Here is a 25,070-nt window from a genome sequence, read left to right as displayed (position 1 = left end):
TGTTGGAGTGATTTTTTTTTTTTTTTTTTTTTTTTTTTTTTTTTTTTTGGAAACAAGATCTTACTGTGCATTCTTGGCTAACTTAAACTCATGATATGGCCCAGGCTGGCCTCAAACTCCTGCCTGAGTTCCTCACCATCTACTCATAACCACACCCACCCCCCACCCCACCCCCACAAAACTGTCGAGATTATAGGCATGGGCCATCATGCCCAGATAATACCCCTTTTCAACGTTATACAGTCTTTTCCTTTTTCTTATTTTTCTTTATCTTTTTCTTCTTCCTTTCTTTCTTCCTTTCTTTCTTTTAAAAACAAGGTATTGGGCTGGAGAGGTGGCTCAGTGGTTAAGAGCACTGACTGCTCTTCCAGAGGTCCTGAGTTCAATTCCCAGCAACCACATGGTGGCTCACATCCATCTGTAATGGGATCTGATGCCCTCTTCTGGTGTGTCTGAAGACAGCTACAGTGTACCCACATACATGAAAAAAAATAACTCTTAAAAACAAAACAAAAGAAAGCAACCAAACAAATCCAAGGTGCCATATAGCCCAGGCTGCTAAGGATGACTCATGGTTAGTTTTTCCAGCATATTATCTGTCCCCTTATCCTATTATCTGCTACATAAGTGGGGACAATTTGATGGCACGAGACAGAACCTCAACTTATCCAAGAAGAAGAACCAATACGTAAGATTCAGCAATGTATTCATTCGATCAAGTAAGACCAGAATAAAGAACCAAGGGGCAGCTGGAATTAAGAAATACTATGGAACGCCATGAAGGCCTTAACTCTGCTTCCCTCAGCTTATCAGCCTCATAGCCATCAAACAATGGAAATATCCCTTGTTCTCTAACAGCTGACAGTTGCAAAGCTTTGTTGAGACTGGTTACAAACCTAGGTTAGATAAAAAGTTAGTGACTAGTTAAGACGTTCTTAATCATTTTAAGTAGTCTTGACCTGAGGCCAGGCAAATAGGATGAGTCTAAGACAGTACGTCAGTTTTGAAGCCAGTCTGGGCAACTTAGTGAGAATTCATCTCAAAATAAAAACCTTTTAAAGGGGGCCTAGAGGTGTAGCTCAGTGGTTAATCACTTATTTAGCATGTGGGAGCCATGGACTGGGTACAAGCCTCAGCACTCCTCAGCTAAACCAACTTTATTGTTTCTTTGTTTGTTGTGCAAGAAACTGACCCCAGGGACCTGGCTTTAATCCCAGCACTCTGGAGTCAGATAGATCTCTGAGTTCCAGACCAGCCTGGTCTACAAATTGAGTTCTAGGACAGCCAGGGCTACACAGAGAAACCCTGTTTCAAAAACAAAACAAAAAATAGCACCAACAATAGGAGGGGGGAGGGAGGGAGGGAGGGAGAGAGAGAGAGAGGAAATTGAACCTAGATCTTGATGCTGAACATGCTCCACCACGAAGCTGCCCCCTCTTCATTATTAGTTTGCTTGGGTTTTCTTTTTCTTTGTTTTTCTATTTGAGACAGGGTCCTGCTTTATAGTCCAGGCTGACCTCTAACCCCAAAGCCCCCCGTGCTGGAATTGCAGGTATGCTCTACGAGGCCCAGCTATATGTTTTTAGATTTACCCAGCAAATGAAAGACGGGGGCTGGGGATTTAGCTCAGTGGTAGAGCGCTTACCTAGGAAGCGCAAGGCCCTGGGTTCGGTCCCCAGCTCCGAAAAAAAGAACCAAAAAAAAAAAAAAAGAAAGACGGAATAGGAAGTCTTCCCATCCACTTTTCACTCTTTCTATCGTTATTAAGTATTTCTACTACTAAGATACATTTGTTACAACTAGTGAACCAATATTCACGTATTAAAGCTCAAGGGTGTTTTGTTTTGTTTTGTTTTGTTTTTGTTTGTTTTTTGTGTTTTGGTTTGGTTTCGGTTTTTTGAGACAAGTTCTCAGTGTATAGCCCTAGCTGTCCTGAAACTCACTATATGGGCCAGGCTGGCCTCAAACTCACAGAGATCCACCTGCCTCTGCCTCCTGAGTGCTGGGATTAAGTCATTTGTCACCAGGCCATTTTCTGCTCCAGTAACCTAGGCAGTTATATGGTTACATTTGTTTGTTATGTTCTGATGGTTTGGTTTCGAACCCCTAAGCACAAAATTATTTTCATTGCTACTTCATAACTTTAATTTTACTTTATGAGTCATAACGTAAGTATTTTTGGAGATAGTCCCTCTGGACAGGTTGAGAACCGCTGTTCTAAGCTGTTAGAATTGGTACTATTCACATGATTGGACGAGGATTTTAGACTCATCACATCTCATGAAGACATGCAATTAGCCTTCTGGATTCTTAGAGTCTGCGTCCAGAGACTCAACCAAATTAAAAACATTTGAATAAAACTTTGGCAGTGGTGGTCCAGCACTCGGGAAGCAGAAGCAGGTGGAGCTCTAGGAGTTCGAGGCCAGCCTGGTCTAGAGAGTGAGTTCCAGGATAGCCAAAGCTACACAGAAAAACCATGTCTCCAAAAACTAAAAACAAAAACCAAAATAAAAAAATCAAAATTAAAAAAACAAAGCAAACAATAAATAAATAAATAAATAAACAAACAAATAAATAAACAAACACACACACACACACACACACACACACACACACACACACACACAGAAGACAACCTGTCGTGGAAAATGTTCAGATTAAACTACAAATTTAGGTGAGGAAACAGATGAAAGAAAAGGTGTTATAGAACTTGACTAGTCTGTGTAAGGCCCTGCTTTAGTCACCCACAGTACCAAAGATAAAAGTGAGGTTGAGACAGGAGGATTGCTTTTGAGTTGGAGGCCAGCCTGAACTACATAGGAGTTCCAGGCCGGTGAGAGACCCTGTGCAAAAACAAAACAAGATAAACAAACAAACAGTAAGACAAAACCACAACGTTGATTCCATTTCACATTTAATAAGGACCCAGGATAAGTTGGGAAAGTATTTTTAATTATCTAAATCCCTTTTAACTACATTTCTTTGACCATAACTTCTTATAATAAGTTGAGATCAGTGGATCCACCTATTCCTAATGGGTAGCTGCTGGAAACCATGATTATGAACTATGAAATCACATTCCACTTAACAAAAGTCTTCACATGTCACGGATATGAGCCAAAAAGCAGAGTCCATCTCTGCCAACTAGATTTTTCAAAAAATCGTGAAAAGAAATTGACAAAATACGAGAGGACCAGAGTTTAAAATAGCCTTTTCTGGATGTACTAGCAGTGGAGTCTTAGAACAGAGGCTGCTTTCGGGGTCTCTAACAGGTCAGGTCTAACTTGCTCCAAGGAAAACAAACAAAAATAATGGTGAAAAGGTGAGGGTAGGATTTTTTTGGCAAGACAGAAATTAAGCATTGGGCCATTTGTGATTTGGTCGTACTGTGGTCTGGTTGAACATTATGTTAGTTCTTCTTCCGCCAGGTAGCCAGGGAGAAGTCCTTATCTCCCTATTATTTTAGGGACAATGTAATTTCCTTGAAATGATTGCTTCTGCTTAGAGGGTAATTTAATCATGGAGTAATTTGTGCTCTTCCTGGAATCAAAGGCGATTGCAGGTTGAGGACAATGAGACTTTCAGGGCTTGCATTTTAGAGAACCTGGAACTGACCATGGTAAAAGCTTTCACCTTTGTGCCTTCAGCCTTGAAGTGGTTAGGGATTTACTTCTTTTCAAACAGGCTTCGAATGATTAGCATGGCCTTGTGCTTCATTAAACTATGTCTGAAAGAAAACAGGTACATTTTTTAAAATAATAAGGCAGAGAAGTTCAGGTGAGGAATTGAGTGCCTTTTAGTACAAAGTGTTTTTAAATATCTGTTCTACTAATATGAAAGCTTATGAATAAATGTTTAGAAAACTCATACATGCTGAGTGTCTCTCTCTCTCTCTCTCTCTCTCTCTCTCTCTCTCTCTCTCTCTCTCTCTCTCTCTCTCTCCCTCTCCTATACAGAATCTGGATGAGCTAAGGTCATATTGACAGTCCAAAACAGCCCTGGATTTTAGAATTAATGACTAGAAAACAAAGGAGGGGATGGGTTTGGTTTTCATAACTGGCATTTCTTGTCAAAATGATTAAAATATGGTACTTTACAAGGCCTGTGGAAACCCAGGCCTGGCCTCTGCAGGTAAAGTAGAGCATTTAGGAGTCTAACAGGAATGGCTTCCATCTCACTCTCAAGGTATAATCTTTAGTCATTTGTATACAAAAGCTGACATGCTCATTTAAAATGCTAGGCCAGGCCCTACAGAGGCACAGGGAGACTTTTACTCGCATGTAATTAATACTATTTCTGTATTAGCTATAACTATTGCCTGCCTTACCAATTATAATGAAGCAGGGAATAATTATAAACATCCTAAGGAAATGGAGAGCTTTGGACCTTGTGATACCCTAAGTAGCGGTCTTAGCATCTCTCGGTACAGTTGTCTCCTATTCCAGCAGCGTTTGGAGTCCAGGCCACTCCCCTTGGACCAGAGCCCATCTCCATTCCAAGACTTGTTGATCAGTTTGCTACCCCTCTGTGTTCCTGGTTTGGAGAAGAGGGTTGTGCCCATGTGAGTACAGGGGAAGAGAGAGCACTTCTGTGAACAACTATGACAGGTAGGTCTTCTCCCAAAAGTTTTCAGAGATGGTCAAATTAAAATGCAGATCTGGGGGCTGGAGAGATGGCTCAGTGGTTAAGAGCACCGACTGCTAATCCAGAGGTCCTGAGTTCAATTCCCAGCAACCACATGGTGGCTCACAACCATCTGTAATGGGATCTGATGCCCTCTTCTGGTGTCTGAAGACAGCTACAGTGTACTTACATATAATAAATCAATTATTTTAAAATGCAGAATTAGATGGGGAAAACAGATGACTAAATCCCCCCAAAGGAGCCATGAGTGTAGTCCCAGCTTACCTATCATCCCATCTCCTCTGTGGCTTCCTCTCGGCCTCAGGAAGACTTTGGCCTGGGTCTGAGTCCAGTGGATCTCCAGTAACACCTAGGCCCAAGACAAGCAAGCGGGAGTCAATGAAGCCCACCTCCAGGTGTTTACAGACTAGAGTAGGAGTGAGAAATGCCCAATGCTGCCTGTGGCCCACAGTCCACTGTGCTAACATCTCTCTGGACTTAGGTCCCCAGAGACAGGAAGTAGGGCCTGCTTGTCCCCACACCACCACTTTCTTTCTCCAAACCACCAGATCTTTCTAGTAGGCAGGCACATATTCGCCACAGAAAGACGTCTAAAGTGGGACAGGAGACCCTTGCCCCCCCCCCCCCACACACACAGAGTAGCAGTAGTAAAAACAAATGGGCCCTTAAAAGAGTATCTCATCTGTACTTTCAGAATTCACGTCAGACCCAACTCGTAGCTCTATGCTTGGCTAGTGTGCATATAGGGGTGTATGTGTATGTGTGTGTGTGTGTGTGTGTGTGTGTGTGTGTGTGTGTGTGTGTGTGGTGTCTCCAATGGCTGCTTTCCAGAACCTCCAAAGTAGCATAAATTTAGTTTAGAATGGACACAGAAATTTAGGGGAGAGGGAGCAACTAATCAACAAGAAATAGAGATGGGCCCTTGTCCACAGAGCTCTGCAGCAGGAAGTCCATGGGTAAAGGCTTAGGCAAGTAAATCTGGGCAAATGCCCTCATTATTTAAGAAACAAATCCTGACTTCAAAGTAAACTCCCCAGTCTCCTTAGTGTCTCTCACCTGCAGTATTGAGGCTCTGTTTCCCTACTGGGGTCCACACTTGCTAACTGCCTAAGCTCAGATCAGCAGCTGCATATCCTGTTTCTTCACTGCATTTAGGCTCCAACTAATTCACTGCTTTGTTTTGTTCTTAGCTTTTTGTGTGAGCTTGAGTTTGGGGGGGGGGGGGTAGTCTCAGTTGGCCCAGAACAAGATGACAAACTATCCTCCTGCCTCCACTTCTCAAGTACTAGCTATTCCTGAAGAGATGTGTCATCCTAGCAACTTTTGCATTCTCATTTCTATAGCTTTCAGCCCCCTCCCATGCCACCCCCCAGTTTTGGGGGCAAAATTGTTCTTATTTTCTATATGGTTTTAATTGTATTTAACCTTTTACATCTAAACTTGTGAAGCGCGATGGTTTCAAGTGTGAAAATAGAGTCTTTAAAACTCTGCATGAAAGAGTCAACAATAGGGTGCTTCCCAGCTTGTATGAGGCCCTGGGGTTCATACCCCAAAACCACCAAAAAGGGGGGTCTTCGATAACACATTACGTCAATGAAGATGCATCCCCGGCCTGTGTTTCCGTCTATTACAATGATGGTAATATAACAATCTCCAGGTTTAGGCAGGAGCTAAGCAGATAAAGTAAATGTTTAAAAGAATACTGAGAACATATGACCAGATGGTTCAGTAGCTAAAGGTGCTTTCCACCAAGATTGATGACCTGAGGTTGATCCCCACGGCCCACATGGTAGGCAGGAATACCAACTCCCACAAGATTCACCTAGCCTCTACAGGAGTGCTATGGTTCTCTCTCTCTCTCTCTCTCTCTCTCTCTCTCTCTCTCTCTCTCTCTCTCTCTCTCTCACCAATATTCATCAATGGCTATTGCACACATAAGCCCAAGGCAGCTGTGGTTGCCTGTACAAGATCAAACCAACCAACATTCCGTCAGGGAAGGAGAGACAATTTATTGCAAACCCATCTGCAGAGGAATAGGTGTTGGCAGGTGATTAGTTGATTAACTATGAGGAGAGGGAGAGTCATTTTTCTTTGAGGTTATGGCTGCTCATAGGTTGCCCATGCCCTAGTGAATGCTCCCATACCCATGCATCTTAAGCAAAGCATTTATTGAACACAGGGATTATTAATAAGAAAAAGAAAACATGAATTTGGGAGACTGGTTGAAGGGTCCTGGGGGTTGGACATGTTCAAAATACATGTGATTTCTTTTTATCTCTTATCTTTTTCTTTTTTTAAGATTCATTTTGTGCATGTGAGTACACTGTCGCTGTCTTCAGACATACCAGAAGAGGGCATCAGATCCCATTACAGATGGTTGTGAGCCACCATGTGGTTGCTGGGAATTGAACTCAGGACCTCTGATCCATGTCTCCAGCCCTCATGTGATCTCAAATAATAAAATAGTGCTACACAAATGCAAAATGTTTTAAATGGTGTCTGGAATTCTTGGGATTTTGCAGTTGAGCCACAGGGGCAGGGATTACTAAAGTACCGTGTGAATATGTCTACAAGAATAGAGTAGTTCGGGCTGGAGATGGCTCAGTGGTTAAGAGCACTGATCGATTGCTCTTGCCAAGGTCTTGAGTTCAATTCCCAGCAACCACATGGTGGCTCACAACCATCTGTAATGGGATCCAATACCCTCTTCTAGTGTGTCTAAGGGCAGTGACAGTGTGCTCACATTCATACAATAAATAAAAATAAAATCTTAAAAAAAAAAAAGAATAGAGTAGTTCACCCCTGCTTCTCCAGAGCAGCATGTGCTTGTAGCTTCCTAATCTTTCCAGAGAGACTAAAAATAAGTATTTTATGAGAAATGTCCTCCTTTTTTGTTTGTTTACTTATGACAGAACCTCACATAGCCCAGAGTAACCTATACCTCACTATATAGCCCAGGTTGGCCTTAAATTCCTAGTCCTACTGCTTTTTTTGATTTTCCTTTCAAAGAATGGAGATTGCAGTCCTGCAGCACCTGTCCCTCCTGTCCACTTCCCCCAGAGCCTCAGGAATGTTAAAACCTAGGGTCTAAGCCTAGGGCCTCAGGAATGCTAAAACCTAGGGCCTGCACCTAGGGCCCAGGGAATGCTAAGGCAGCACTTCTATTCTCCACCAAGCTTCCTCCTCAGCTCTCCCCTTTGTAAATGCTGGCATCTAATTCACAAACACTGTAAGCAATGTGAGGGTTAAATAATGTGCTTGTGAGCCTGCTTTTCTTCTGGTATAGGAATACTGATGAGACCAAAACAGGGTGTTCTTCCCCTGAGTAGAAAGAATTACCTAAGTGAAGAAAAAAAAAAAGGAGTCTGTTCTTGAATGTGCCTTAATAAAGGGTGTTTTTCCTGTTCAATTCCAAAACTCCTGAGCACAGGAGAAATAAAATTCGAGAGGGTTTGAAGGGATGCAAATACAGGATGATCCAGGGCTGGACACATAGCTCAGTGATAATGCCTGGAATGATGTCTAGGCCCTGGGTTTGATTCCCAGTACTTGGGTTAGGGATGCGGCAAGCACATGCCTCCTTTCTTCTTTTCCTAGAAACAGTCAAGTCCAGTGAGGCAACTAAAGCAGTTTGTGTTGTCTATTGTAGGAGTTTTGTGGGTTTTTGCAGATTAGACTGAGTTGTCTTCTTTGGGGGAAGGACTATGTCACTGTGCCTGGATTTATCTTATTGAAACAACTCAAAAAGTGACAAAATCAATTCTAGAAGGCAGGGGGGTCACAGAAGTGGACTGGCACTATTGAATTGAAAGAGTCTTTCAGATGAGAATGATCACATGTATGTCCTCGGGAGGTTCACAAAAGAAAAGAATGTGGTTTCCAGTGTAAAAATGAGTTGCATTTCTTGAGCACATTTATAGAACAAAAAAAGCATAAAAGCTCGCTAATCTTTTTGATATAAACCCAGTCATAATCAAGGTTTGACATAAGGCATTGCCTTCATTGTTTTCTGACCAGTGTCCATGGTTCATGTTGTTACAATTAACTGTCCATTCTGGGGGCGGTGAGGGGGGGGTGAATTCTTGTTATTATTGTTGTTGTTTGTTTTTCTAGTGCTGAGGATGGGTTACAGTACCTTGCATAAACTAGGTAAGAACTCTACCACTGAGCTACACTCCCAGTCCCAAATGACATATTTTTATGTCTGTGAAAGTGTTTTTCAGAAAACTCCTGACTATAAATATTATTTTGACCTCTGAAGTATATTTTTTGGAATCACAGGGACAATTTTATTAGAGGGAGGGAAAGAATGGCAACAGCAGAACACCTCAGGGCAGGCAAGCTGTAAAACTTCACCTGGAGAATGGAGAAAAGGACAGTGGAGTCGGGGAGCACTGGAGAGCTGACTAAAGGTGCACAAGCAACCATAAGGCAGGAGGTGAGGACACTGTGAAGAAAAGCATGCTTCAAAAAGAGAAGTGAGGGGTTGGGGATTTGGTTCAGTGGTAGAGCGCTTGCCTAGCAAGCACAAGGCCCTGGGTTCGGTTCCCAGCTCCGGAAAAAAAATATTAAAAAAAAAAAAAAAGATCAAAAAGAGAAGTGAAGGAAAAGTTACAGTTAAAAGTGAGTAGGCAAAGAAGAAGAGGAGGAGGGAAAGAGGAAGAGGAAGTAGAGAAAGAACAAGAAGAAGAGGAAGAAGCAGAGGAAGAAGGAAGAGGAAGAGGAGGAGGAAGAAGAAGCTGGTGGTGGTGTCTGGAGAGATGGCTCAGCAATTAAGAGCACTGACTGCTCTTCCAGATCCTGAGTTCAATTCCCAGCAACCACATGGTGGCTCACAACCATCTGAGCCATCTGTAATGGAATACAATGCCCCCTTCTGGTATGTCTGACAGCTACAGTCTGAAAATGAGCTACAGTGTACTAATATACATAAAATAATCAAATCTTTTAAAAAGTGAGTAAACATGTCTCTACATGGCTGAAGTCTATAAGATTCTGCCTTCTGAAGAATTTTTCGACATTTTAGAAGCTTCAAACTATACTTAATCTTAATGATTATATTTTCTTTTATATGTAAAGATATGTAAATCCAAACTGTATTATCAATATCTGTAAGTCCATTATATGCTGTTAAAGGTTTTTGTTAAGGAGCGAAAGAGATGACTCAACGGGCTGGAGAGATGGCTCAGAGCTTAAGAGCACTGACTGCTCTTCCAGAGGTCCTGAGTTCAATTCCCAGCAGCCACATGGTGTCTCACAAACATCTGTAATGAGATCTGATGCCCTCTTCTGGTGTCTGAAGACAGCTACAGTGTACTTACATATAATAAATAAATCTTTAAAAAGAAAAAAAAGAGATGACTCAACAATAAATACCACTTACTCCTCTTGTGGAAGGCGTTCCTGAAGACCCACGTTGAACACTTCAAAACCACCTACAAATGGCAGCTCCAGGACGCTGAAGGCACCTGCACTCACAAAAGCATAATTCAAATTTTAAGAAATATTAAAAAAAACAGTAGAGCTGGAAAGATGGCTCAATGCTTATGAATACTGGCTGTTCTGAGGACCGATTCTAACCATCACACCCCATACATGGCAACTCACAAACACCTGTAACTCCAGCCCTAGGGGATCTGATGTCCCCTTCTGGCTTCCATGGACACTTCATGCATGTGGAGCACAGACATACATCCAAGTAAAACAACCATAAAATATAAAATAAATTATTTAAGTTCTATAAAATAAATCACAGATTTTTGATGCTTCTAACTTTCTCAAAATGATTCATACACATTATATATTTTGTGGTTTATAATTGTATGTACACTGTATAAAATGTAAGAGGTTTATAATTTCTAGTTCCAGCACATAGGAGGTCTAAGCAGGAGGATCACTGAGCTCAAGGTCAATCTGGTCTACATAGCAAGTTCCAGAACAGCCAGGGTTACATCGAAAGGCCCCGTCTCAAAAAAAAAAAAAAAAAAAAAAAAAAAAGGAAAAATTTTTGGTTCTTATTATTAGTATAATTTTCATTTCTATTACTAATGGCTTGTGTGTGGTGCATGCACATGACACATGCCTGTGAGAAGATAATTTTGTGGTTTCAGGAACTAAACAAGTGGTCAAGTTGGCATCATCATGTAGCAAGCACCTTTACCTGCTGAGCGGGGCCGGTTTCATTTCACTGGCCTAAGATGTCTTTCAATATTATTTAAAGTTAACAAGATCAGAGCTCGGGTGGTGGTTCACACCTGTAATCTCAGCACTAAGGCAGAAGGAGAGATGTATGTGGAAGACTCGAGAATAAGATAGTTTTTGTCTGCTTGATTTCCACATTCCACATATGTTTTTTTTTCTTTTCTTTTTTTTTGGAGCTGGGGACCAAACCCAGGGCCTTGCGCTTGCTAGGCAAGCGCTCTACCACTGAGCTAAATCCCCAGCCCCCTCCACATATGTTTTTGGAGGTCAAATCTAAGATAGCATGAGCTCTTGATTAAAAACCAGAAACCAAAACATCAAAACATCCCTTAAAATAAAACCAACCAAGCAAAAAGCTGACAAAAATCAAATAATCTAAGTTATCAATATAATAAAATTAAATTAAATATAAAAACTTATCAAAGTCGTCAATATTTTCAGAAACACTTTTATTTGCTCTAAAAGTCTCTGAAGAAATGTTATTCCCTCAAAATGCTCTTGCCCCCACCATCAAGGAAGTAGTTTCTCTTCTTATCCTTTTAGTCGGTATTCTTTGCTTCAAGGCAGTTTATTTCTATCTGACACACACATATATATTATTTGTTAGTAAATTCAAAGGTGATGTTCCAAACTTGTTCTGATTTTTCACTATCCATTCTAATTTAGTGTGTCAAAACGAAGCATACTCAAAGGACCCACCAGTTGTGTGCCATCCAAAATGGCTGTGCCCTATCTGAATTTCCTCTTGGCAACCAAACAGCACATCGATTATAATATTTTTGACGGGTTTCTTCCCCAACAAGTCTTTTCCTGTTTTAAGATGGTAATTATGGTGGTATAGGTATAGCTTCATCTATCACCCTTTCGGTTAGTAAAGAAATGTTATAAAACAGCATAACTAAGTAGTAAAGGAGGGTTTAGGGGAAGGTGTTAAGCGGTAGCCTCTATGGGGCATTCCCGGGCTAGATGTCCTGACTCGCCACAGCGGTAGCAGCTGACTTCGCTTGCCTTGCTGCAGTTCACCGCCATGTGTCCATTCTCACCACATCTGTAGCACTTGATTTGGGTACAGTCTTTCTGGATGTGCCCAAATTCACCACAAGTGTAGCATTTCTGTTCTTCTTGCCGGTCACAGTCCCGAGCCAGATGACCAGGTCGGCTGCAGATGTAACAACACTGCTCCCTCTCTCGTTTAGCCTGGGTACAGTCCTTAGCGATGTGGCCTCTTCTCCCGCAGTTGTAGCAGGTGTCCTGGAGAAGATCGCAGTCCTTGGCATAGTGACCAGTTTCACCACAGCGATAACAGACATCAGACTGGCTGGCAGAGCTGCATTGTGGACCTCTGGTACGACCTCTTGTTGTTCGCCCGCGAGTTCCTCCCTTAGGACACTCGCGGGCCCAGTGGCCAGAGCGTCCACACTTGAAGCAACTTTTACCGCTCATGGGTACGGTGAGATCTTCCGGTGAGCAGGCCCACACACCGCTGCCACGGAGCCCCGAGGCTACCCCCCTACGATGGCTTAGATGGAAATGGCAGGTTTTCCTTGCAGGCCTCTGTGACGTTTACCTGAGCTTTTGCACACGGCCCCAACGGCTACGTCACAAGACTTTGGTTTTTTTTTTTTTTTTTAACTTTTATTTTCTTATTTAGTTCAGTTTAAGTTGGTTTAGTTTTAGTTTTCTTGGACAGTGGACCTCATCTCACCACCTACTCCAGCTTCGTCTTGAACTCAAGATCCTTTTGCCTGGTCTTATGAGTGCTGGGGTTACACATATGTACCACAGCACAGGACTACCTTTTTTGGGTTGATTTTTAACACTTGAGTTATTAAATTTAAGTTTGAATCGCTTTCTGTTGAGGAAGTCTGACCTGTAGAATGTTTCAGTTAGTCTCTTTACATGTGGTGGTACAGGCCTAAACTCCCAGACTCAGGAGGCCTACACTTCAACGTTGGGTACATAACAAGAAAACTTGATTACTTCCTAGATCACAAAGAAAGCCCTTTGCATACTTTTTATGTTATCTTAATTAACTAATTCAAGGCGGGGTCTCTCTGAGTAGCCTGTATTACCTGGGACTTGCTGTGTACCATAGGCTGGCCTCAAACTTGCAGGACTCTTCCTGCCTTAGACTCTTGAGTGCTGGGTTTAGTGGTGTATGCCGTATCCAACTTGGATAATTCATGTTTGTTCTTAATATGTTCATAAAAATAAGAAATCCACAAGCGCTGGGATGTAGCTCAGAGGTGCAGTACTTGTGTAGCATGTACACATCTAATAATCCAGAGCTGAAAACAACACATTAATATATTTTTCTAAAAATCTACAATGAGATTTGCTCACAGTTTTTATTTAATTTTTTAAATTTTTATTTATACGAGAACACTGTAGCTGTCTTCAGACACCAAAAGAAGGCATCAGATCCCATGACAGATGGTTGTGAGCCACCATGTGGTCACTAGGATTTAAACTCAGGACCTCTGAGAACAGTGCGTGCTCTTAACCACTGAGCCATCTTTCCAGCCCCAATTTGCTCACAGTTTAACACACTTTAATTATTATTTTATTGTTGCAAGCTTAACTTTCCATTTTTGTGGGAATGAGGGCTTTTCAAATAGCCTTCAAGTATCTGAGACTGAACCTCTGATCCTTGGGTTTCTCTTCTCATAGATGTTTTCCAGACTGTTTATACCTTATATATGGACATGTTCACTTAAACAAATACAGAAATATTAGGCCTAAGAAATTAGCTATCTTTTAATTTTTCTATTTTGTTGTTTATTTGGCTGTTCTTTTGAGTCAGGGTTTCATGTAGCCAAAGGTGGCCTTTAACTTTATCCTCGCATGGCTGCCTCCTAGTGCTGGGTTATAGATGTGATACCACACTCACCTTTACATGAATGTGTGTGTGTGTGTGTGTGTGAGAGAGAGAGAGAGAGAGAGAGAGAGAGAGAGAGAGAGAGAGAGAGAGAGACTGGAGGTCTAACAAGGTCTTACACATGTTAGGAAATCACTCTACCACTGGGCTATATCCCCAGCCTGACAGTCTCTCTCCTTTCTTTATTTTAATGTGTTTTACTAGAGTATGTAGCTAGACTAGGTTTAAATGATCTTTCTTCCCCGGCCTCTCCAAGGACTAGAATACATGGCACTTTACCCTCTTGACCTTTACTGAATATATGTATACATGTGTGTATACATGCATGTATGTGTAAGAAATAATATCTGGGAGGGGATAAAGCAACCTCCCTCCTATCTCCTGTATGTGCCATTGACTTGGTCACCCCTACTTTTTTTTGAGTGTATACATTATTATTATTATTCATATATGGATACATTTTTTAAAGGTTAGCATATAAAAAATAAATTTGCATATCCAGTATAAAATCATGAAACGGCAACAGCTGAGGAGAAAATATTTTCAACATGTCAAGAACAACAGAATAAAAGCTCTAACAGCTCATGAACAGGTGCCTGAGAAATAAGGGTATGTGTATGAAACAATATAGAGAAGAAAATGGAAACTAGACATAAGATGTGGTGAAGGAAGGTGACCACAGGTAAACAGATGTGGTCATCTCTACTCTTATGAGGATTGTCAGAATGGACCAACCGCATGTGTCACAGGGGTATGTTTAACTTGTAGGGAATAAGTAGAATCTCAGAACTTGCTGAGAACAGACTATATTTTTTGCCATATCACTCCCAAAGATGCTGTACCTCAGAGAGGAAGGAAGCGTCTGAGAAGGAACGATGCAGCTGTGGGTTCAGGCTGTCATGGTGACACCTTCGGTGTTGTACGTATTGTTTGTATTGTTTATTGTAATAAACCCTTTCAAGATTGCAAAGAAAATAAGAAATAATATCTGATGGTTCATTTTCAAAAGAACTCAAGACAGTGAGCTTTGGTAGAACTACAAAGGAACTGGAAACACTGGGCCCCTCGGGATTGAAGCCTGGTTAAATTAGCTGTCCTCCCTCAATCTCTGCTAGTCTAAGCACCAGCTTCCCAACTAAAACTTTAGAGTGCAAATCACCAACAGCTAGGCTTGCCTGGGAAACTTGAAAATAGCCAGGATATAAAACAGAGATGAACCTATTCATGTTTTTATTGTTGTTGTTGTTGTTGTTGAGAGCAGACAAATGTCAACAGCAGAGAGAAAGATGAGACCTACATGGCATGTAAGATTGTACCCTCCTACTGACTTAGTCGAAGAAGAGAGGAAGGGGCTTTTTGTGTTAGAGTTATAAAAATTGTTCTCTGCGCTCTAGCAGCATGCCAGATGGCCACAAACTTTTTTGATAATTAACAAGCATTTATTCTTTTGACTTGGTTATTGTCTCCTATTCAAAGGAATTGATTATAGCCCTTGGAACCATTAATTTACCAAAAAACAAAAGACAAAGAACAAAAACAAACAAACAAACAAAAATAAAAACCCAAAAATCCTATTTGCTAGAAAGAAAGCCAAGTTAGGGAGGGGTGAAGACCGTGCCTGTGATCCCAGTGCCAGCAGAGCACTGGACCTAAGCAAGTGGATTTCTTGTTCCGCACTACATACCAGTTCAACCAAATCAACGAGCGTTAGGTTCAGCCAGTGGCCCTATTTGAAAAAATTAAAGTGAAAAGTTGTTGAGGGATACATCTAAAGTCAAAGTCTGGCCACTATGCAACACACACACACACACACAAACACACGCGCGCGCGCGCCCACGCACAGATGCACGCACTTGCACACATGAATGCATGAAACTGCACACACCTGCATGCACCCACATACACACAAATAAATTTTCAGGGGCTAGAGATGTAGCTCAGTGGGAGAACACTTGTTTATCATACACAAGGCCCTGCATTTGATCCTCTTCACCAGAAAAAAACAAAAACAAAAACAAAAAGGAAGGATAATTTGTTAAAAGCAAATACTGAAGACCTTAAAAAGTTGGAAACAAAACTATGTTTTCTCATCTAAGATCTGATCTAAGATCTGTTATAATTTTTTAAAAAGATTTATTCATTTATTCTATATAAGTACACTGTAGCTGTCTTCAGACACACCAGAAGAGGGCATCAGATCTCATTACAGATGGTTGTGAGCCACCATGTGGTTGCTGGGAATTGAACTCAGGACCTCTGGAAGAGCAGTCAGTGCTGTTAACCACTGAGCCATCTCTCCAGCCCAGATCTGTTATAATTTTAATGAATGTGCTTTTGTTCGAGCATAGTGGGAACAATTTGTCTGAAGTACAGGTATTAGTATGGTATTAATTGGTCAAAAATGATTGATAATCAGGGGCTGGAGAAGTGGCTCAGTGGCTGTACTCATACAGAATTAAAACAGACTGGACTGGGGCTGGAGGAATGGCTCAGCGGTTAAGAGCACTGGCTGCTCTTCCAGAGGTCCTGAGTTCAAATCCCAACCATGGCTCACAACCATCTGTAATGGGATCTGATACCTTCTTCTGATGTGTCTGAACACAGCTACAATGTACTCCTATACATAAAATAAATAATTTTTTATTTTTTATTTTTGGTTCTTTTTTTCGGAGCTGGGGACCGAACCCAGGGCCTTGCGCTTCCTAGGTAAGCGCTCTACCACTGAGCTAAATCCCCAGCCCCAATAATTTTTTTAAAAAAATGTTGAACTGGAGAAATGGCTCAGAGGTTAAGAGCACTGTCTGCTCTTCCAGAGTTCCTGAGTTCAATTCCCAGCAACCACGTGATGGTTCGCAACTATCTGTAAAGGGATCTGATGCCCTCTTCTGGAGTGTCTCATATAAACAAATAAATAAATCTTAAAAAAAAAAAGTTGATAATCTACAAATGTCAAATGTGTAAACACTAACTTTTTACATTTTTTTCCTTTCTCTTCCTCCTTCCCTTTTCTCTTGCTTGTTTGTTTGTTTGTTTCTTTGTTTTTGAGACAGTCTCGTTGTGTAGTGCTGTCTGTCCTGGAACTCACTCTGTAGACTTGGTTGGCCTCAACTCACAGAGACCACCTACCTGCCTCTGCCTCCTGATGTGGCTGCTTCTTTTCTTCTTCTTCTTCTTCTTCTTCTTCTTCTTCTTCTTCTTCTTCTTCTTCTTCTTCTTCTTCTTCTTCTTCTTCTTCTTCTTCTTCTTCTCTCCTCCTCCTCCTCCTCCTCCTCCTCCTCCTCCTCCTCCTCCTCCTCCTCCTCCTTCCTCCTCCTCCTCCTCCTCCTCCTCCTCCTTCTTCTTCTTCTGAAACAGGGTTTCATTCTATAGCTCCGACTGGCATGAAATTTACTATGTAGCCTAAGTAGACCTCAATCATTGATTCTTTGGCCTCATTTCCCAAGTGCTGTCATTACAGGGTCACAAACACAAACTGGCTTACAGACACTGAGCTTCAGTGCTATCAGTGCTATATCCTCAGCCCCAAAGCTGTCTTTTGTATATTTGTCTTCTCTCTCTCTCCCCCTCCCTCCCTTCCTTTCTTCCTTTCTTTCTTTTCCTGGTCAGGGTGTTATATATATCCCAGGCTGGCCTTGAACATTCCATGTAGCTGAAGATGACCTTGAATTCTGATCATTCGCTCTCTATTTTCTGAACGCTGACATTACAGGTGTGTGCATCAGATCTCATTACAGATGGTTGTGAGCCATCTTGTGGTTGCTGGGAATTGAACTCAGGACCTCTGGGGTTAAATAGTGCTGGGGATCTGAAGCCAGAGCTTTGTTCAGGCTAGGAAAATACTCTCCCAACTGAGCCGCATCCTAAAACCCTAAAACACAATTGTTTATATCCCTTATAATTAAAAATATCAGAGAAATTAAACTCTGGGAAAGAGATATCTTGGCAATTTAGAGATGATTTCTAGCATTTCTATTTGTGTTTCCAGTATGTCAGATGTAAAAATATGTATTTCCCTCGATGGTAATCAAGAAAACGTCTCTTAAATGGATTCTTCAGACAGAACTAAGCTAGTTTTACAGGAATAAGTTTAGTTTGAACTTTGTTTTTTATTTTAAAAAAGATTCATTTATTTTTATTTATATGAGAACACTGTAGCTGTCTTCAGACACACCAGAAGAGGCCATCGAATCACACTACAGATGGTTGTGAGGCCCCAGGCAGTTGCTGGGAATTGAACTCACGACCTCTGGAAGAGCAACCAGTGCTCTTAACCCCTGAGCCATCTCTCCAGCCCTAGTTTAAACTTTGTAAGTACAGTCTGCTTTAATTCTGTATGAGTACAACTTTTGTTCTAAGATGCTAGTTAACACTTTCGCAGTGGACTCCAGGTAAACCTAGCTTAAAGGCTTCTTCTATTGCTCAAACTTGGCTGAAAAGAGCTTTTCTATCACATTCCCCTTTCCCCCAAAGAAAAAGCTCTTTCAGAAACACGGGAGTGATTTGTTAACGTGGGGATGGAGCCGAGGGTTTTTTTAATGCATGTTATCTATCTGTCCACTAGGTGGCGCAATGTATCTGCTAGACCTGTCTTCTGCTTCTATTCTGCTTATGATATATATGTTTTTCTTTTCAGATGCAGGTATGCAACTGCTTTTCCTTCCCTCCTCCTCGCTCCATTTTACTTGTAGTCTTTTGGTGCTATAGATGAAAATCCACATTTTAATGCAGTGATAGATCGATAGGCACCAGTCAAGATCCAGGGATGAATAAGACGGGGGAGTTGTTATTTTTTTAAGATTTATTTATTATTATATATAGGTACACTGTAGCTGTGTTCAGACACACCAGAAGAGGGCATCAGATCTCATTACGGATGGTTGAGAGCCACCATGTAGTTGCTGGGATTTGAACTCAGGACCTCTCGGAAGAGCAGTTTAGTGCTTTTAACCACTGAGTCCTCTCTCCAGCCTGGGGGAACTGAATCTTGAGGAGACCCTTAAAAACCAAGATTCCGGGGGTTGGGGATTTAGCTCAGTGGTAGAGCGCTTGCCTAGCAAGCACAAGGCCCTGGGTTCGGTCCCCAGCTCCGAAAAAAAGAAAAAAAAAAAGAAAAAAAAAAAAAAAAAAAAAAAAAAAACCAAGATTCCCTACCGAAAACATGCTGAGAGTGAAAAGAGCTTGCCCCAAGACTTCTCATTCGTTCCAGGTATTAGAAAGACTTATTCCTCAGTCTCTGTAACTTGGGCCCACAATTAAGTCTACATACATATATTTTCCTGACCACTGCCCCCAGCCCCAGCGGGGGAGGTTTTTTTTTTCCTTCAGTATCTTTTGTGGCCCAGGTTGGCCTAGAATTTGTCATGTAGGTGAGTGAGGGTGTCTATAAATCCCTGGAATTACAGGCCCTCATCACCATGTCGGTGTTTTTGTTTTGTTTTGTTTTGTTTTGTTTTGTTTTCAACACTTAGAATATTAGGCACAACAGGAAACACAACTCCAGAGAGGCAGAGGAGGCCAAGAATTGTATGGTGGAGCAGAAAGGGACTAATAACAGTAGTGAAATTTGATGGTAAATTAGGAAGGATGGGGATGATAGAATTTGATGACAGAAGGGGCTGAGGAAGGGACGGGTGGTGGACGCCAGTGTGAGCAGCGAGAAGGAAAGAAGAGTGGGCTAGGGACCTGAGTACTGGGCAAACAGCGAAGGCTCAGTGGGCTGCTGTAGGTTGTGGAGGGGCGCTCTGAGAGGGAGGAGCGCGGCGCATGCGTTGCAGCACAGTGCAGCGCTCCTGGAGAGGCTGTGGGTTCGTGGCATCCGCGCAGCGGCCGCAAGTGTAGCAGGTTTCGTACCCGGTGTTCATCGCCGTTAAGTCATCGCTGCTACCACCCAGGCGCGGCTCTATCCCGCCGCTCCCTCTACCCTCTCGGCACTGCCAGCAGTAAGAATTTTTGCTACGACACTCTCTTCAGCAGGAGGTAAAGGAGCGACGAAGGGCAAAAACGTAATATGGAGGGTGGAGGAGGGAACTTGGGTCAGGGAGATCCTTAATTTGTTCATTTTCTCCTTTGACGGGAGGGAGAACTGGAGGCCAGTAAGAACCCCAGCCCTCCAAAAGGATGTTGAGCATTACTTAATATTGGGAAAGATTTTTAGACTCTCTAAGCAGGTTTAAGGCACCTGAGCATCACTGTTTTCTTTGATATCTCCTATTTAAAACAAAACAAAAAACTTTCGAGTTCTTCATCTGCTACGGGTGAATCAAAAGGATGAGTCTTTAGGATTGGGCTTCATCCGCTTTTTTGTTTTCCTTGCGGGTGAGTGAACGTAGTTTGAAAGTGACGGCAGCAGGCCTCGAACTCGCGGTTATTCTCCTCGTAAAGCTGGGATTACAGGCGTAAATCACTACGCCGGGCTCTGACTCACTGGTTTAAGGTTGGAAGGTTTTTAGCTGTATTAAGGAATCCGTGTACCATGTAACCTCTCCCTTAGGTTGCTGACGGATTCCATTTGGATTTGGGATCTGCTTTATCACCTACGACGTCTTTTTAATTCCATATGTAGTTTAGTTTATCACAGTTAATCCTGTTAAGGAACGTTGTTTATGATATGGTTTAGACACTGGGGCACAACTTTGGCGAGAAACACGTGCAGACTCACCCGGCATGAGAATATATATATAATACATATATCACACACATATATATTATTAATATTCCACAGATTTCATCTCACCAGTGTGGCAGAACGCCGTAAAGATTTATACATATATATGTATATGTATATGTATATATATGTATATGTATATATCTTCACGGGAGGGGAGAATAGTAAAGATCGGCACGCTTTGCGCAGATCTCAAAAGAGTAACCATAGCACCAGATGGTGGCGCTCAAGTACTCTTGAGAGCCTGACGTGAGGGTTAGAGCTGCGCCGGCACGGGAGATCGTGGGCCCTTAGGCGAGGGTGGGGCAGAGGCAAGAAGGTGAAGTCACGCATGCTCCCTGCCTGCAAAAGTCTTCTGCGCGGGAATAAAAATGCGCATGCGTAAGTGGAAGCATGTCGCGGGTTTGAGTGAGTTTAACATTAGGGATCGAGAACTGCGCGTGCGTGTTGCCTGTGGCTTGGCTGGGAGGGCGGTAGGCGTGCAACGTTCTGGTAATTATGATTGCGAAATAGCGAGGGGTTCGGTAAGTTGTCTTTCGCCCAAATCGCCATTTTAGGCTGGGTGGACCTGTAGAGAGGGAATTCTAGCATTCTAGTAGTTGAAGGGATTAGTGTGAGTGGAGGATGTGGCCAAACCCACTGAAAAAAAAATCACTCCAGAATCTTAATCTCTCCCTGGTCAGTCTGATAATGGGAATTTTAAAATGCAGAGGAGATAGTGAGGCTGTGAAGGGTTGCTGCCGCAGCGCAGCGCGTTGCGCTTATAGTCCAACCACATTCAAACAATGCCTATGCGAAAGACTCCTGAATAATCCTGGCCGATCTTGGCTAGCCACAGACTCATTTCACCAGAGCAGCAGAACGCAGTGACCACAGTGAAGTACCTTACCACTGTACGTCTGCCCAAAACCCTTGGGGTTTTCTCCCCTACAGAACATAGAGGAGAGGATTTTGGTGTGTTTCTGAGTTACATTGGTTGAAACCTAAGATCTGAGCAAACCACCTCCTGAAACTCTGACAAGCAGAGTCACATCAGTGTCACTACACTGAAAAGGAAAGGCAGTGGTGATAGGAAAGTGTCCAGGGCTTACGTTTGTGTGGCCCCCTTTCTCTTCTGTAGAACTTTCTGCATGATTTGGTCTGAGGAAAGGTGAGAGATTGGAGGTTGGTTGTTTGGTTTTGTTTGGCTGCTGAACTGTTGTGCTTTTGAGGATTGCTAGTGAAAATCTATAGTTAATTGCTTAAAACTAGTAATTTAGCATTCAGTTATAGGAAAGGGTAGAGCAGTGTAAAATATCTTTCCTATTAATCCTGCCAATCTTTTGCAGTTCCAGTTTCATCTCTGGGCCCGTTTATCAAATAATTCACGTCCAGGTCTACAGTACTTACTAGCACAAGAGACCAGTATAAAGGTTTTACATAACGCGCTAACATTAACTTATTGCATAGTCTCCACAATCCTATGGAATAGCTAAAGTATTACTCATTTTATTACAGATGAGAACTTTGAGGAACACACAGATTAATTTGTCTAAGGTTTTATAGCCAATTGAATGGCCAGGGCTGGTTATTTCTCAAGGTTTTATTGCTCCATAATTCTGTGTTGTTAAACATTCCTTATCCCTTATATTGAAGGGACACATTTAAGAGAGTTATTTCAATTTTTGTCTGAAACCATAAACCTTAGCCAAAGCATTAAGAAAGACGGTTTACTGTTTTTTACCTCAGTGCATAGTATTTGGTTACCCAAATGGGAGATAAAAAGTGAGTCGTGGATGTGGAACCTGTGGGGCTGGCTCTCCTTAGTGTACAGTTGTCTTCTGTATTTTTTGTTCTGCAGAGGGTATAAAATGGCCGACTGCAGGATGCTGGACACACTCTTGGTTTTGCTTGATTCGTGCTACGGTCCAAGGCTTTAAGGCAATCAATCCCACTTGCTGCAGACAGATTTTTTGGAAACCTTTTATTGATAATGTGTTATATGTTAGTCATCTAATAGTAAAGAATGGCTTTTGTTGGTGGTATAAGAAAGAAAAATACTAGTTAAAATGATTTAGTTAGATCCATTTCCATGGAATTATTATATCAGATGGTATGAACATCTTATCACTTGATCAAATCATTGCTAAATTCTTCCCCAAAAGGTTGTGTCAGTGTTTACTCAGAAGTACTGCCTGATGGATTTAGATAAATTGTGTAAAAAAAAAAGCCATCCTTTTTAATTGGTGAAATTAATTACATTTTTTCTTTGTATGTTTCTCAATTTTATCTTTACTCATGTGATATTTCATATCTTACTATCTGCTGAAGAAATATTAACTTTTACTGTTTACTGCCCGTTATTCTACTACTCAGATTTCTATAACATGAATAAATAAGTACGTGTTATTATTATTTGACATCTCATCTTTTTAAATTTTGGGGTAATAGAGATTTGAGACCATGTGGTCAGATTTTATTTTCTCCCATTCTTCATTTGAGTAGGTCTCCACACAAATTAAATACTCACTGTGGCTTTGTCTGTGGATAACCATTCAGAAGAAAAAGCTAATAGCACCCAGAGATAGTGTTAACTAGATTGTTTACTAGTTTTCTTTGTGTATTTTTCTGTACAGTTGATATACTTCATATTATATTTTCTGTTTAACATTATGTTCATAATTTTATATTTGTCATTCAGTGGTTTCATATGTGTAACTATACAACTTTTTAGTAAATTATTTAATGAAAGTCTTTTGGTTTTTATTCATTTTTGGTTTCTGTTTCTTTTTTTAAACTTATTATTATTACAGGGGTAGGGGGCATACGTACCATGGTATGTGGAGGTCAGATATCAGCTTTGAAGTTAGTGTCTTACATCATTATGTGACTTTTCAGGAACTAAACTCAGATTGGTCATCAGGCTAAGATTGCCCTGGTTTGTTTATTTCTTCATCAAGGTCCAGAATTAGAATTACTCATTAAAGATTAAAATAAATGTTGGTCATAATTGCTTTCCAGAAAATTATATAATACTTTGCACCTAGTCATTTAAGTACTTAATTTTTTCTCACTTAATACGTAAAAGAATAATATGTAAAAGTTACTTTGAAGAAATATGTATTTTGTTTGGAGACAGGGTCTTACATATACCAGGCTGGCATCAAAATGGACAGTGTTGGAGAGCATGATATAAACTACTGATCCCCGTGCCTCCCTCCTTCATTACAAATGTGTACCACTAGTCCTAGTTCTTTTTTTTTTTTCAGGATATGAAAATTTATTACTGTTTCCATTTTCAAGATTTTATGATCTTGGTCTCTCCTTCTTGCCTTTTGTACAGAGCCAAAAGAGACACATTGGCTACTTTAACCACCTTAAGGCGGACTCCAGGAATATCACCCATGGCATGGCCTTTGTGACCTAGTTCTTGTTTTAAAATAAAGTAATGAACTCATAGATGTAGTGGGTCCCCAAAGCCGGGTCTCAGTGTAACTGCCAATACTATATTACAGTCGTTTGTTGGAACAAGCCTAGAGCGTCAGCTCAGTGGCCAAAGATGCTGAGTAGCTAAAGCCTGAGCACTTGCGCTCAAACCCAGACCCACAGGCTTTGATGAGATCCCACTCCTGAAATTCTGATCGTCACATGCACCTACCTAAAAAGTGGTGTGGCAGGGTGGGAAGAGCGCTAGCTCAGTTGGTAGAGTGCTTGCCTAGAATGAACAAAGCTATGGGTTCAATTCCCAGCAGAGCATAAAAGCTGAGATGGTTGGTGCACATGTTTGTAGTCCCATCCCCCAGGAAGTAAACATGAGGCTTAGGAGTTCAAGACCATCCTTTGTTACATAATTCATTTAAGTCTAACCTGAAGGGGTACATGCACCCTTTCCTTAAGTGTTGAAACCAAGCATGGTCCATATGCCTATAATCCTAGCACTCTAGAGAACCAGGCAAAAGGGTTGCTGTGAGTTGGCTACATAACAACCCCCAACCCCCACCTCGGAAAAAAAAAAAACCCTCTATGGAACAGAGAATTTCCATCTCTCCTTTGTAAAACCATCTGAACAAACCAAGGAACCTTTTTTGGTTTGTTTCAGAATAACAAAATTACTACTAAAGATTTGCTGTTTCAGACTTGTTCAGAGTCATTACCAGACTTTTGTTGTTTTTGAAGGGAGGAATCTACACTTGACAGTAAGGATTGTAGTGTTTAATATTCCAGTTTGAGTTCAGTTAAACTTGCTTATATCTGCCATACTAAACACTTAGTGCTGCCTACAGAGAATATTGTAAAGAACTGGTGAAATGCTTTTAAAAAGACAACTACAGCACCATAAAGAGAAGAAAGGAAGCCAAACAATTAAAAACAACAAAACAACAAAAATCCCAAAGCAGAAAACCCATCATCATCCCTGACACTGTTTTATCCTTTAAACCACGATAAAGTAAAAGCAATAAAAGTAGAGAGTCGTTGCTTTAAAAGTTGTGCAAAAGTGTACATGATACATCTTTTGCTGATGGATCCTCGGGGTTAGGAGCATTTTTATTTTTAAAAGCCGTGCAGAACTATGAGTTTGCAATACTAGGCACTGCTTGCTGATCTTTCAAAATGCTTAAACGTTATCATCAACTTGTCTACATTAAAATATACAAATTTAGGCAGGAACTACATGTCAGATGCTGCCACTAGTTATTCTGGATT

The 25,070-nt window shown here is 41.4% G+C and overlaps 1 protein-coding gene and 1 long non-coding RNA gene across 2 annotated transcripts in view; both read right to left on the bottom strand.

The window, feature by feature from the left end:
* Positions 1-25,070, bottom strand: part of Jpx (JPX transcript, XIST activator) — a 153,104-nt gene that overhangs the window by 9,173 nt on the left and 118,861 nt on the right. The window contains exons 4-6 of the long non-coding RNA XR_015647004.1: positions 10,028-10,112; positions 4,909-4,993; positions 3,634-3,727 (exon numbers count right to left, since the gene is read on the bottom strand). This is a non-coding gene — a long non-coding RNA (JPX transcript, XIST activator). The remainder of the gene's footprint in view (positions 1-3,633; positions 3,728-4,908; positions 4,994-10,027; positions 10,113-25,070) is intronic.
* On the bottom strand, positions 11,278-12,381 carry Zcchc13 (zinc finger CCHC-type containing 13). Its single transcript, NM_001401123.1, has one exon. The coding sequence runs from the start codon at positions 12,286-12,288 to the stop codon at positions 11,776-11,778; it is 513 nt and encodes a 170-aa protein (NP_001388052.1). The 5' UTR covers positions 12,289-12,381; the 3' UTR covers positions 11,278-11,775.

This window comes from Rattus norvegicus, chromosome X, assembly GCF_021556685.1.
Source record: "Rattus norvegicus strain SHRSP/BbbUtx chromosome X, alternate assembly SHRSP_T2T, whole genome shotgun sequence".
Lineage (NCBI taxonomy): Eukaryota > Metazoa > Chordata > Mammalia > Rodentia > Muridae > Rattus > Rattus norvegicus.
The sequence above is the reverse complement of the archived record's forward strand: the minus strand, read 5'-3'. Positions and strand labels throughout refer to the sequence as shown.

Bases quoted from the DNA above. Each gene is read 5' to 3' on its own strand.
- Zcchc13 (NM_001401123.1), bottom strand. From the start codon at position 12,288: ATGAGCGGTAAAAGTTGCTTCAAGTGTGGACGCTCTGGCCACTGGGCC.